This window comes from Ictalurus furcatus, chromosome 1, assembly GCF_023375685.1.
Source record: "Ictalurus furcatus strain D&B chromosome 1, Billie_1.0, whole genome shotgun sequence".
Classification (NCBI taxonomy): domain Eukaryota; kingdom Metazoa; phylum Chordata; class Actinopteri; order Siluriformes; family Ictaluridae; genus Ictalurus; species Ictalurus furcatus.
In genome coordinates this window covers 9,457,457-9,470,321 of record NC_071255.1, presented here as the reverse complement: position 1 = coordinate 9,470,321, position 12,865 = coordinate 9,457,457, and the positions used below count along the sequence as shown (strand labels likewise).

General features: G+C 36.8%; 1 protein-coding gene across 2 annotated transcripts; it reads left to right on the top strand.

Annotated features, from left to right (window-relative positions):
• The first annotated feature begins 2,525 nt into the window (after window positions 1-2,525).
• Window positions 2,526-12,796, top strand: LOC128607112 (uncharacterized). 2 transcript variants are annotated; one of them, XM_053623775.1, is made up of 4 exons: window positions 2,526-2,592; window positions 2,805-2,875; window positions 6,360-6,458; window positions 10,773-12,796. In XM_053623775.1, the coding sequence occupies exon 4, from the start codon at window positions 10,790-10,792 to the stop codon at window positions 12,356-12,358; it is 1,569 nt and encodes a 522-aa protein (XP_053479750.1). In that variant the 5' UTR covers window positions 2,526-2,592; window positions 2,805-2,875; window positions 6,360-6,458; window positions 10,773-10,789; the 3' UTR covers window positions 12,359-12,796. The 2 variants fall into 2 exon arrangements, with proteins under 2 accessions (XP_053479750.1, XP_053479758.1); XM_053623783.1 differs by lacking the exons at window positions 2,526-2,592; window positions 2,805-2,875 and having other exon boundaries at window positions 5,315-6,458.
• Window positions 12,797-12,865: the final 69 nt, after the last annotated feature.

Below are 12,865 nucleotides of genomic sequence, written 5' to 3'. Positions count from 1 at the left end.
AGTGATCTGATACCCTGAGCTTAAGCTCCAGTATTTATACTGTATTTACACAGTAAATAACCCATATGTTTCAAGAAGACTATGATACCAATACCAATAGGGTTAAAAAAGAGCTCATCTACCTTACTATTATGTTAAAAAAAAAAAAAGGCTATTCCACTTACCAATAGCGCAAAAAACAGGGCTTTTCAACTTACACATAGAATCAAAACCAGGGGTTTTCAAATTACACATAGAATCAAAACCAGGGGTTTTCAAATTACACATAGAATCAAAACCAAGGGTTTTCGAATAACCCATAGAATCAAAACCAAGGGTTTTCGAATAACCCATAGAATCAAAAGTGGAGAGACAAAACAATCTAGAGTGACCTTGGTCTTACTATTAACTCCGGGGGGGGGGGGGGGGGGGGGGGGGGATTGCAGCTTGACTAAGCTGCCCTTATAAATGGCTCCTCATGGTTTTCTCTTAAAATTAAGGCCTTCCTTGCGAGACAAGAATCTTCACCATCTGAATTATGAGTAAGTTACATTTTTCTGTATTTCTAGTTTATAATTTATTTTCATATTTGCTCTATATCTCTATTTTATATATAGTTATACTGCTTGAAAAACGGTTTACTGTACTTCCTACTTCATAATATCATTACAGTTCTACTGTCCTGCATATCCTACTATTCTGTATTTTATAAAGAGTTTTCTATTATTATAAGATATTACCCTTATAATATCTTAATACTCCTTTTCACTTTTCATTATTCTTATAAAGTTATTTATGTGTGTGCGTTATGTCTACATGCCCGTCCATGACTGTGCGAGAGTGAGTGTGAGTGTGTGTGTGTGTGTCAGCACTCCTCAGCTCTTATACTTCTTTTTGACTCTTCGACTAGTAAACCATAGTGTAGTACTCTTAAAGATCTTTAAAGTGTACATCCAATTTGTCAATATCCGCCTAATACCGCTTCTGTGTGTCTAGGGGCCCATCGTCAGTCCTTCTTCTCCCCTTTCCTGCATCTGGATCTGGATCTGGACACTCATTATCAGCTTGCGCATCTCACTGCTGATATCATGGTGCTACTTAACTATCTTCGCAGCACCCCCTCTGGAAATGGGAATGCGGGGTCCCCCCCCCCCGATACAGAATCTGCCCCGTGAACGTGTGTGTTGACGCCTCTACACAGCCAGAACCCCCCTCCAGCTTTCAGTCTGAGGGAGATGTCATCTTCTCTGATCTGGGCCCCGACCATTCTTCCCTCTTCTCACCTGTCAGTCCACCCCACTCTCAGTGGTCCTCTCACTTCACCTTCGCTGACTATCCCATGTCCCCAGGACGCACCCCATTTTCTTCCCCCTACCGCTCTCCTCCAGACTACGCACCCACCAGTCCTGTGAATTACCAATAAAATTACATTTTACTCATACTAAGTCTCCCTCATGTTTATTTCATGTCATTTTTATCCACAACAGTTGCTCTCCATCCATCCATCCAATTTCTGTACCGCTTATCCTTACTGGGTCGTGGGGAGCCTGGAGCCTATCCCAGGGGCACAAGGCATGGGACATCCTGGACGGGGTGCCAATCCATCGCAGGGCCAGTATGTTGCTAATCTATAGTTAAAACTTAGAAATTATTATTATTATTATTATTATTATTTAATTTTGGAACTACATAAAACTTATCAACTGTTCTTAAAATTAGATATAATGAAAACAATACTACAACTATGTATAATGTATCACTCCTGTATAAAGTCAACCTGTATGACCTGTCTTTCATTTACAGACATGTTGTGCTCATACATGCACCTTGGCAGCATTTATGTTGGATACTTATTAGCAGATGTCCTCCTGCTAAAATTAAATGTCTTTCCCTGTTTGTCTACAATTACAAATACACAAAAATTTACTTTCATTTTGTACCTTAGTTTCACATTGAATCCAGAATTTGCGTTGTATGGAGGTTATATTTGACTATAACTGGATGTGGACATTTGCATCAGTTTGTTTTCATGGATCACCATCATGGATCACATGATGTGAGCAGCAGCTGTTCTGTCAATAACACAATCTTAAACCTGATCAAGAAAACCTAGAGTACATTTTCATTTTTGTTTCTAAACTTGACTTTAAATGCCCAAATCATAGAAACAGTCACAGGGTTGTACAGTAGCACAGAGACCTCCAGTAACATTTACTAATTTGTAAAGTGTTTTATTGTTTATTGGTCTATTGTAAATTTATTAATTCCATATATTATATTCTACATATTCTTGCAATATTTACAGATGAAAATAAACCTTTTTTTTCTTGGGCACACAATTTCCCCAGTGTTTAGTGTTCAAAAACACACATATTCCCAAGCAAGCTTAGGTTTAGTTCTTTATGGGTTAGACAATACATCATGGAAAGAGGGATGTGCTCATGCAAACATCGCATGAATGTTTGTGTGTGTGTGTGTGTGTGTGTGTGTGTGTGTGTGTGTGTGTGAGCATTTCCTGCTTTTTGTTATTCGTTTTGTTTCTCTTGCTTTGTATGTAGGAGCTAAAAGTCTCCTTTTCTTTTTCTTGCCATAATCACCACATTTTGCGGCAAGGTAAGTTCCCAACAAGGGACTCTATATAATAACATTTATAATATTTTTTGAAAAATAGGTTAATAATACACAATAAGTAGACACCATTTTTTAAGGAAATGGTATGTGAACGAATTTATGTACTACAATTTTTGGTATTTGATTATTAAATAAACAAAAACACTAACGGTAAACAAAGACACTAACTTACAATGCAAACTTTTACTTTACAGTTGTCTGACATGAGAACTGAGATCAAGGGATCAAGGAGCATCAAAAACAAGTTACTTGTCTGGTGTTTAAGGTATGTAAGATGTACTGCACACTAACATGACAAACTTTCTTCCTTTTTAAATGAAATCCATGAACCTACCGTGCCCTCCACTAATATTGGCACCCTTGGTAAATATGAGCAAAGAAGGCTGTGAAAATTTGTCTTTATTGTTGAATCTTTTGATCTTTTGTTTAAAAAAGTCACAAAAATAATATGCTCTCATGGGTATCGAAAATTGGCAGACAAAACACATCTTAAAAACATATTTTTTAAATATAAGTGTACAACAATTATTGGCACCCTTTTAGTCAATAGTTTGTTCTACCTCCCTTTGCCAAGATAACAGCTCTGAATCTTCTCCTATAATGCCTGATGAGGTTGAGAATACATGGCAAGGGATCTGAGACCATTCCTCCATACAGAATCTTTCAAGATCCTTCAAATTTCGAGGTCCACGCTGGTGGACTAAGTATCCACTCTGCTAAGTATTAAATAAATTTCAGTTACCGTGGCCAGTACTTTTTTCCTATGTCATTCCACTTTATTACACATCACTTTATTTATAGACTTTAATGTTGTGAATTCTTTATATTTCTGGATTTCTTGAGTTAATACTGATGACTGGTGAAAATTTCATGTGAAAAGCCTCATTGGAAATATATTTACTGAACTTTTTTTGACACGTCCAAAACTTATTTCCCCCACTGTATAATTCATTATAAGCATTGGCTTCATAGAAAGTGTTACCAAACACTCTAACAGTGATCATTAATGTTTTAAAGTTGCTTTTCCTGCCATATATTACATAGAGTAATCATTTCCTTGCTTCTGCTGTATGGACCAATAACTACTTCACCTGTGACATGCTCTTATGTTTTCAAAGCTCCTCTGAACTGTATGACTGTTTGTTCTGCTACTAGGTGGGTGCACAAGGTAGCTTTCCAAAGAGGAAATCTATATAATAGCATTTAAAATATTTACTGAAATAGATGTGAATTACAACATTACAAATACATACCTTACTATAGTTCCTGAATGCTATTAAATTATTGTTCCTCAATAGAATTGAATGTTTTTCTAAAAACAGTAGCACAAAAATCATATGAATGTAAATATAAAATGTTAGTTTTTAACAGGCAATAATAAATTCTAATGAAAGATGTGCCATTACATTATATTTTGAAACAATTGATATGTGAACTGGATGTTCATATGTATTACAAAAGTATGGCTTAAATAATGATTTGTTTGTTTTCATTTTAAATTATGCATTTTATTATGCATCAGTGATAAATAGTCTGACAAAGTAATCATTCATAATCTTTCTTGACATCAACCCAGATAACAGCATTTGTTTTGGTTTCATGCAGAAGATTTGGTTATTTTTGGGGCATCGTGGAAAAAAAATCCATTGTATAAAAAAAAAATCCATTTGTAATAAATAGAATTACTTACATTGAACATTGGACAGTGAACAACAGTTGTCTGAGCTGAACTGAGATCAGCAACAGCAAACACTTATGTCTCCCTGAATTTAATATACTATACAATATATTTATTGTTTGCAATGCCAAGTTCATCCATTTATCATTTGAAGTTCATTTGTATGCTGAGAAGAAAAAATACGGTCTAATTTGTCATACATCTGTAAGTTAAAAAAATTTTTGGTTGAGCATCCTGTTTTCTTCAGTGTATGACTTACTATGAAATACTGCTTATAGAGTTTTATATTTTACTTTAGCTTGAGTCTTATCAACTGTTCAGAGCCTTTGGGTTGAAGCTGCTTGTGTGTCGTCTGGTGTTAAATAGTGTTATGGTGTTAGTATTGACGATAGCACCTAGACCACAATATAGGTGCCTCAAACCACAATTTCTACTTCACTTGAAATAAAGTCACTTTGATCTTTAATTTCATAATTCAATGAACAAAAAGTCAATCAAAGATATTTAAATATAAAGAAAATGTGTGTACATACACATTACAAAAAGCTAAACACAGTAAAACATACAACGACACATACACATTAGATTGCAGGTCCAAAACAAAAACAAAGAGTGAATTAAAAAATATTGGGACACATTTAGAATTTCCACTTTGTCCAAGTTATTTTGCTATTAATAAAACACAGACCTCCACACAACTGCAAGGTTTTGACTATTTACAAATGACATAAAAAAAAAAACCATTTATATCATATTCTGAAGCAGCATGACTTATCTTTTTGTTAAAACTGACAGAAAGCCTTTTTTAAATGTGTGATGGAGTTAAATCAATTCATTATTTAATTATATTATTTGGCATGTGCAAATAACTTCTGTTTGTCAAAACTTATTAGGCCTTAATAGCTTCATGAAACACTAAACTACATTTTCTGAGATTTTAACACAGGCGTACATGTATCATAAAAGACAATCTTAGTATCCGTTAATTTTAATTGTAGGAGAAAACTGGTTAATTTTGAGCTTTTTTCCACTATTTTTGTCTTTTGGGTTTAAAATGTCGTGACAGACAGTGATGTGGCAATGTACATCGATGACGCGTCAGTGTCTCATACCAAGACAGTAAGCAACACAAAACAAAATAACAGAACAAAATAAAACCAAATCGGAGCATGAAGTAGCAACAAAGCAGCATCACTATTCAATATATTGAAGCTCATATAAACCACGTTCCTAAAATTAGTTTCTTTCATCTGTGTCGCATTGCTCGCCCCGTCACTTCTTTAGCCTCAAAGATGCTGAAACACTGGTTCATGCATTTATTTCCTCACAGCTTGACTTGCAATGCTCTCCTCATTGGTCTACCTGCTAATTCTATTGCTAGGTTGCAATATATTTTAAACTCTGCCGTTAGACTTCTCACACATACCATGCGCTCAGCTCACATTACTCCAATGCTGTCTGAACTGCATTGGCTACCGGTTTCATTTAGTATTAAATATAAAATAATCCTGCTCAGATTTAAATCACTTTATGGTTTGGCACCTTTCTATCTTAGTGCACTGCTTCTCCCCTACAACCCGCCCCGCTCTCTCAGGTCCTCTGGGCTCGGAATGCTCTCTGTCTCTAGATTTGTCTCTCAACCATGGATGGTAAGACTTTCAGTGTTGTAGCACCTAAAATCTGGAATTCTCTCCCTCGCAATCTCCACAGCATCACATCCATCTCCGAGTTCAAATCACAATTAAAAACGTATCTGTTGTCTCAGTGTTATCTGTCCTAATCTGTTATAATACACACATAATACAGTGACTGTACTATGTATTTCTTTTCTGTGTTTGGTTGCTCTTTGTTTTTCACATTGTGTGTTTGTGCATGATTGTTCACTGTTTATGTATCATTGAATTGTAAAGTGTCCTTGAGCTCTGGAAAGGCGCTATATAAATTAAAAATATTATTATGACAGCACATGGTGCTTTCCTACAACAGATGTACTAGATGAGAGAGGCATTCAAATGGGTCACAAGTGTTTGTTTCAGTGGTCTAAGAGTTTGGGTGTGTTTTCTTGGGACAGCTATGAGAATTGGAGAAAGGTGGACTTCTGACTTGCTCATGAAGGCAGTTTGCGTCTACACAATGATGCAGTACTAAGTCCCGCATCCCTTCAAATGAGGTATGTGTCTAATTTTTAACCATGACAGTTTTAATTGTCATTTGAGCTAATTAAACCTCTGAAAGCTCCACGAGTGCCGATGGGCCGTTGCATGCAAAACTATACAACGAGAGTCCACACTGAAAGGAAGACTCTTCCCCTTTTCATTCATGAAATACTCGAGCCTATTAGCTAGCTAAATTTCCCATCCTGCACTGCAGCCCACAAACATGGCCGCCATGGATCACAATTCCCAGAACACTCACATTCATTCTAATCATACGCACCTGCAGCCAATCTCACACACAATCGCGCCACACATAAAAGAGACTGTTTGAACTAAATATTTGCGAAGTATTACGTGAGTTTCCATATACCAAGCGTTTGTTTCTCGATTCGTGGGTTATTGTTTTGATATTGTTCTCACCCTCATTCTCTATTCTTGTTTTGCCTTGTTTGCCGATTGCCTGACCTATTGCCTGTTTATGACCATGTCTGTGTTTCACGATTTGAATTTGTCTGCCTGTTGCTCATATGATAAAGCTTTTATCTGCATTTGCATCCTTCCTACTTCCTTTACGTCCATTACGTGACATCTATACAGCTTGTAGATCTGCTCCCACTCTCCAGACTGGTCGACTATCAGCATGTGTCAATGAAATAAGTCCAATTTTAAAAACTTAACATGGACAAAACTGAGATCATTATTATCGGAACACCAACACTTACTAAACATATCCTCTATGACCTTAGTTGTGACATTGATAGCACTCTCATTAAACCAACTAGTACTGTAAAAAATGTAGGCATTGAATGTAGGCATCCCTCCCTCACCTTTGAAGCTCATATAAACCCCGTTCCTAAAATTGGTTTCTTTCACCTGTAGCTGTGGGTCTCTAGCTGTTTTTTGAAAATCGTGACAGATTCTGCAGTCCAGATTGAGTTGGAAGTTCATTCCAGCACTGAGAGACAGTTAGTGTGAAGGTTCTGGAAAGGGACCTTGAGCCACGCTGAGTAGGCACTGTTAGTCGATTGCAGATTGCGTGAGGGAATGTAAGCCTTCGGGAGAGTGTTGAGGTAGGGGTAATGTTCTCGACAAGGTCTTGTATGTGAGCATCAAGGCCTTGAATTTGATATGGGCAGCTACAGGAAGCCAGTGGAGGGAGATGAAGAGGGGTGTGACATGAGTCCTTTTGGGCTGGTTGAAGACGAGGCGTGCTGCTGCATTCTGAATCATCTGAAGGGGTTTGAAGGAGCTTGCTGGGAGGCTCGAGAGTAGTGCATTGCAGTAGGCCAGTTTTGAGATGACAAGAGCCTGGGTTAGTAGATGTGCAGCCTGGTAGATGTGTGAGATAGGGTCTGATTCTTTTGATGTTATACAGAACGAACCTACAGGACAATGCATTTGTTGAAATGTGGTCTGTAAACGTCTAGCTGTCACCAAAAGTTTACCCAAGGTTCCTGGCTGTCCTGGTTGGCTTGAGTGTAACAGGCAATACTTATCTAGTGTCTTAGCACTAAATGAAATACATGTCATTACATTTTTTAAAGAAAATAGTATATCAAATGGATGTTCATATGCATTTCAGTTTTACACAAGTACTTCATAAATATTGATTAGTTTGTTTTAGAATGAAATTTTAATTTAAAATTTGTTAAAACGTATTTTTTTAATGAATCATAGTCTGTTCAATCTTAACTACAATCAAGATAACATAATTAGCATTATTATTAGTATTATCATTAGATTATTACATTATTATTAGATGAATATTATTTGGTTTCTAGTAGTAGATCTAGTATTTTAATATAAAATATCAATAGGGTCATTAGCCTAGAGCAATTAGGGGAAAACAAAATCATTAACTTACAATTAACATTTTTATTTAACAGTGGCCCAACGTGAACTAAGATCATCTAAATGAAATTCACACTTTCAAATAACACTGAGAGTTTTTACTTTACCTTGACACTTAAAAATGCCATTAAAAGAATTGACTGGCCTTTTTGTGACTACTATTGGAACTACAGGGATCCTGTGCTCTAAAACTGGCGATAGATTTCTATAATCTCCTCATCTTCTATCATTTCTTTATCTCCTATGGAAATCCTATGGAACCCAATTATCCGGGTTCCATCACCAGCTTTCTAGACATATTAGCACAACTCCCACACTGTCCACACCTGATCTGTTGCTCAGCCTGGCACTAACCTCTCAGTCAATTGCCGAATTTATAATGCCCCTATATTGGCCAATACTGTGCTTTGTAGATGGCTGAATTTGCAAAATTAGCTGAACTGAACATTCATACAGAGCTGGAGTTGGGTTTCATTCTACGTCTGTGTATGTGTGTTATTGGGGCCTCCTCTGACTCCACGGCTGTTATTACAAAGCCTTGAGTAGATGCCTTGTGTCTAAGCGTGTTGCTACATGCTTGCTGAGATGCTGCTTGTAGCTTAATTATTAAAAACAGTCTGGAGTTGAGCCGAGTTTTCTCAGCTACTCCCCCATTCTTTCTGCTGAGCAAGAGACAGGTAATTAATCATCAGCCCTGGCCACTGGGAATTTCAGTGTGCCACAGTGTAAAAATGATATTGAGAACATTTAAGGAGGTTTGTAGAATCTCTACTGCAACATGCCTGAACTCTGTGGTGTGCACCTTAGCTAACCTAATGGACTCTGGCTGAGTGCATGCCTACTGTTGACACTTGGATCACATCACTGTTGATTTCACTGTATAAAGCACTAATTCCTATTACCTAGGTCAACCCACTACTTTGTGGGGTGACCTCCAAAAGATGCTCCCACAACATGAAAGAGCACTGTGGAGCCCATCCAAGAAAGACAGGGGCTGCTGGCAGGACACTTTACTCATTGGATCATTGGGCAATTACTACTTCAGACCAGTGGGTCAAATTGACAAGTTTGTGGGAGTGTAAACTGTTGGCTCCAGCCTTCAAGGTTGAGTGTTTGGCCAATTTCCAGTCCAATCAATTTGCCACTCTGCTCCAATAAGTTACTTCTCTCTTGGGGAGAGTCACAATCAAAAAAGTAGACCCTACTCTCAGAACAAAGGGTATGTTCTATAGCTCCACATACTTTCAGGTTTAGAAGAGAGGCTTTATGTATGGTAATTGTATCAGATATTATTTATGTTGTGTAGCCACAAGACTAGGTCACATGTGTACAATGCATATTTTCATGTCCCCGTTCCTCTGCATATGCTTTTGGAGGTGATTTCAGAGACAAGTATTCTATATCAAACCCTTTGTCCTCACTCTAGCATCACACGTCTTCTGGAGATTGTAGGTCACACACATGGTGCTCAGTCTCATAGTGAACTGGAAAAGATCCCTAGTACTGAAGCACCCCACACATAATCTTAACGTAATCTACTAGAGACAATAATTTCAGAATAAGTCAGAATATAATCAAGTCTAATAATTTTTTTTGAAGGTAGGAACATATCCAAATCTAATAATACTAACAATAATAAGAAGAAAGAATGACATTCATCATTACTCAACATTACCAATCAAATTCAAACATAATAATACAACATAAGAAAATCAAACTTGCATACCTGATAGAGAAAAACTACACACAGCAACTGTGTGGGAGATCTGTCTACAGATTCCCCAAATCTTTGGCCAGCTCTCCCCTAAATACTCAGATACTCTGTAGGTCCACCAAATGGTGTTGTTTGTGGTTAGAATTTTAATTTGGGCCAGCCTGTGGAAGGATGTATCTTATTTACATACAGGAGGTAATTTATGTGAAGTGTGGCCTCTCAGTCTGGTCTTTAAGGTAAGATTGCCATAGCATTGTACATTGTACTGTACATTAATGTGATTAACAGTATATGAAGGTTCTCCTTTCTTCCTTTTTAAATGGAAAGTCATGAAGAACCTACATAGATTGTCTACAAATGTGTTTCTCTGCTCTGATTTTTCTGAAAGCTTCTTAAAAAAAAAGAAAGAAATCACATAAATGACATCACAAAAAAATGTCATGAGAACTAAAATTTTCAGTAAGATAATTCACCCAACACATGTGATGTGATTAACTTCCACAGTCATTCCTGTAAACTTAAATAATGAATTATTTCATAATTTCTTAAAGACGTATTTCTTCATTTCTTTCATTTGCACCAGCTTTCTGCCGAGTACAAGGTACATTTCCAACAAGGCAATTATTATAATATAGTATTTATTTTGGGACTGATATTTGTGATTAAGTTTCTTTATTTTTAAAAATACACAATAAACACAACAATACTGTAGACATAAATAATATAAAATAATTGTGTTTTAATTTGTGCGTTTTATTTACAGAAGTTCAGCCATTAATAATGTCATCACAAGCAGAACATGAATACCTCTGTTTTGTCACCTGGAACACAAATGGTATAAAGGGTAAAAAAACTTCAAAGTCATCGGCAAAGATTTCAAAACTGTTGAACAGCCTCAGTAACCTTCAGGCTAATATTGTCTTTATGCAAGAGACACATGTTGGACCCAAGTGTTACCAAATCTTCGAGAAAGTTGAAAAGGAAAACTGGCATGTATTCTTCACTGTATACAGCCCTAAAAGCAAAGGAGTTGCAATACTGATAAAAAAAGACATACCATTTGAGTACATATGCCATGATGAGGATTGCAGTGGGGGTTACATTGTGCTCTTCTGTTCTCTGTATGGTGAACAATACACTCTTGTAAATGTGTACAATCATAAGGAAGACAGAATTGTCTTGGGTAGACTGAAAGAGTATTTGATAGAGACAGCTGTGGGTGTGCTAGTGGTTGGAGGTGATTTCAACACAGTTTTAGATCCCAGCTTAGATCGGAAACCTTCAACTTCAAGGCATTCACCATTTAGAGCTATTTTAGAAGATTTTGCTGTTTCTCTGAATCTCAAGGACACCTGGTCATATAAATTCCCAATTGAGGAGGGCTTCACACGACGTCAAAAGAAGAGTTACTCCAGATTAGACATGTTTTTCATGCCGGAGGACAAAATGAAACGGGTGTATGACATTACTCCTCGTGAACAAGACATTTCTGATCATTATCCTCTTGTCCTAAAACTCACCGTTCATAAGCAAACCCCAAATGTTGCCAAACGGTTGGAGGAACATAAATTCAATTCTGACGTGACAGCAGGGAAGATTAGTGGAGCAGAAATATTGAGTGTGATCAAGTCTTTGACTAACTCAGAAGAACACAGACTTGATGAATTGGAAGTATGCAACTATAAATGGTTACAATGTTCAATTACGGGAATCTTAAAGATACGCTTCAACAACATGTTAATGAACAAATGTCTAGATACATCTTTTGATGAGTCTTATTGTTCAGGAGACAGACACATCTTCAATGTGAACTATTTGATATTCACTCAAATTTTGGCCAAGCGCCTTGATGCATTCATTACCCCTTCTTTCAAGGGGAAGATAGAAAAAAATCTTCACACCGTGTTCAGCGTGACCTTTGAGACAGGTGAACAAGAAATCAAGTGGTCTTTCCTGTTAGACACCCTCAACAATCTAAAACAGATCCCCTCCACCCCCCCACCAGACTTCGACATTCTAGACTGCATTCTTCCTAGCGTCCAAAGCTCTAGAGAACTCAAACGTTTGCGACTTGGCTGTCCTCTCACCAACACTATCTTAAATCTGGCTATAAAGCACCTAGCAGATCAGATTTTTGAATTTAGATACAAGTGTAAGGAGGACAGACACTTAAGTGATACGCGTCATAAGCGCAACTGTAAGGAGATCATATCTATGGCCACTGTTTGCTATCAAAGACGAGTTCTGCTCATACATACAAAATTAAAAGAGCATGAACTGAATGGTTTCAAAGATCAAGTGAAAAATTCAGGGCTTAAATATAGACTTAAACAAAACACAACATTCTGAGCAGAACACAGAGGACTGTCCAGTATACAATATAAGACCATTATTAAAACATATACATTCATTAGTCAACTTTTTTGCAAACTCAAACTGATGTCAAATTCACAAGCAAATATTTTTTACAGAACTTTTTTATACTCAGCTTTATTATTCCTACATTTAAACACAGAATTCGCACTGTTTTTTGGCTCTTCGCTGCTGTAATTAAGTCAATTTTGGTGTGGTACATGTGACACTGCCTCCTAGAGGAGTATGTTGCTTATGTTACATGCAAGTATTGATACTTTACCATGTGCAAGCATTAGCATGACTTGCAGAGATGGGCTCGCCAAAGAATAAATCAGCCTTTAATGATTAAAAAAAAATTCCAGAAATTTGAGTTTTATCAAATAAATAAGACAAAAGGATGTTAAAAAGTCTGTTATTATGAATAGTATTAAATATGGCAGTCCTGCATTTTGCTTCCTTGTAAAATACATTTAAGTTGCTTTCCACTAGATTTTGGAAACT

Coding starts and splice junctions, on each gene's coding strand:
- LOC128607112 (XM_053623775.1), top strand. CDS start 10,790: ATGTCATCACAAGCAGAACATGAATACCTCTGTTTTGTCACCTGGAAC.